At 42.6% G+C, this 1,832-nt stretch overlaps 1 protein-coding gene across 1 annotated transcript; it reads right to left on the bottom strand.

Moving 5' to 3' along the window:
* Positions 1 to 317: 317 nt before the first annotated feature.
* Positions 318 to 905, bottom strand: LOC137644304 (piggyBac transposable element-derived protein 3-like). Its single transcript, XM_068377294.1, has one exon. It carries the CDS (start codon positions 903 to 905, stop codon positions 318 to 320), a length of 588 nt encoding a protein of 195 aa, XP_068233395.1.
* Between the last annotated feature and the right edge of the window lie 927 nt (positions 906 to 1,832).

The following is a 1,832-nucleotide window of genomic DNA, read 5'->3' as shown; positions in this document are numbered from 1 at the left end:
CATTGCAGATGATCAAATCAAGGAAGTAAGTAAAGACCCTCATGTAGTACCTTTTTGCTCTGAAGCAGGTCTTGTAGAGGTGTGTCGACATGTCACTTTTGTAAATGCCCCCCATGCAGTTGTTGTACATCTGGATGACAGATTGTCACAAATGCTGTTTTCCTTCCATCTTGCAACAAGGATGCCATCAGAAGAGATGTAGTCTAATGTGCCCCTTTGTGCTAAGTTCTTGTTCATCTATTTCACACACTTCAGGGGAGGATGACCATCTCTGTTTTCCCTGGCAGTGCCCACATACCCGAATCCATACTGCAATCTCATGTACGGGACAACCCTATACTGGTAAAGTAGTTGTCTGCATAGACTGCTGAGTGACTGGGGTGCTTGATGGTCTTGACTAAGGTGACAGCAAACTTTGAAGTCACAGACATGGCTTTCTGCTCTTCAGATAGCAGAGTGTGGTGGCTCATAAATGTTTTCTCCCCTTGGTACATAAGAATATCGTGCACAAATCCATCCACGCTGTAGCGGCAGAATAACTTGTAGCCCCACTTGTCGGGCTTCTTAGGTACATACTGGCGAAGGTTACCAGCTCTTGTGCCCTTATAGGCAACTATTACTTCATCAGTGGACTGGATACGAGTCTCGGGAATTTTCAGGAACTCTCTGGGGACATTGGTGAAGGGGACTCTCACCTTGAAGAAACGATCTTGGGAGGCTGCTGCCTGGTCATTTTTGTTGAAGTGAAGGGAAGATCGAATTGAATTGAAGCAGTTCATGGACATGAAATCTGCAGCTTGAGGAATCCTGGTCTTCATGGCCCAGAGGTCAACTGTGATAAGGAGAAGAACCAAGCCCATGTACACGATGAGGCCAAGGAAAACCCTAAGACCCTCTTCTGACATGTGGAAGTTGCTGCCTACATCCTTCTATCTTGATTACAGATTGGATTGGAACACAAGGTGTCCCCTTAATTCAGCTGTGAACAACTGGGAGAAATATTCATAAGGTTCCCTCAAAAAGTCTGGCTGTGGATGAATGAAGTTAGGTAGGGCCTGGATATCAATGTCGTAGGTAGGGTCATCGTCATCATTATCATCATCCAAAGGGCTCACATCAACATCCCTTCATTCAGTATGATAAGGGGCTACCCATGGTGTACGATCCTGAGTCTCCAATGCAGCACTACGATGCCCATATAACTTGCGGCTGTGAAAAAGCAAAGATAAAAAAAAAAAGAAAAAAAAAATCAAAATTCATATAATAAAAAAAAATGTAACTTTGCCTAAAAAAACCTGTCATTTAATCCCTTTTAAGGTAGTGATTTATATGCACATGAACCTAAAATATCTAAATCATCACTATTATTTCTAGAAATAAGTACTAAAACAAGTACCAAAGAAAATTTGTTGGATGTCATTCTATTGGCTGTTTTAACACTTATGGTCCAAAAGGTCCCACGTGGGATGAGCGTCTAAACTCGACAGAAGTATCCCGCATGGGATCTATACTTTTTCCATGAGTCACTACGACACTTCAGTAACATTAAAGCACTTCAAATCCGCATCAAAAGGTAAGCATATAACTAGGCTTCACTATCTCACAGTCATTGTGTAATTACCATAATTACGAAGGTTGGGTGGGGAGTGAATCCGTGGAGGTAGCTGCGATAAGTCTTTATGCTTTTCCAAACAGAGCATGAATGAGGTGTCTTTCGAATACCCTACAGTCTTGATGAGAGGGGTCAGCGGCATGTGATTGGCTGATTCGAAGAGCAGAGGAGTGTAGCTATTCTTAGGAATTATTTAAAACCACCTCTCACTTCGGTCCTT

Source organism: Palaemon carinicauda, chromosome 7, assembly GCF_036898095.1.
Source record: "Palaemon carinicauda isolate YSFRI2023 chromosome 7, ASM3689809v2, whole genome shotgun sequence".
NCBI lineage: Eukaryota > Metazoa > Arthropoda > Malacostraca > Decapoda > Palaemonidae > Palaemon > Palaemon carinicauda.
The sequence above is the reverse complement of the archived record's forward strand: the minus strand, read 5'-3'. Positions and strand labels throughout refer to the sequence as shown.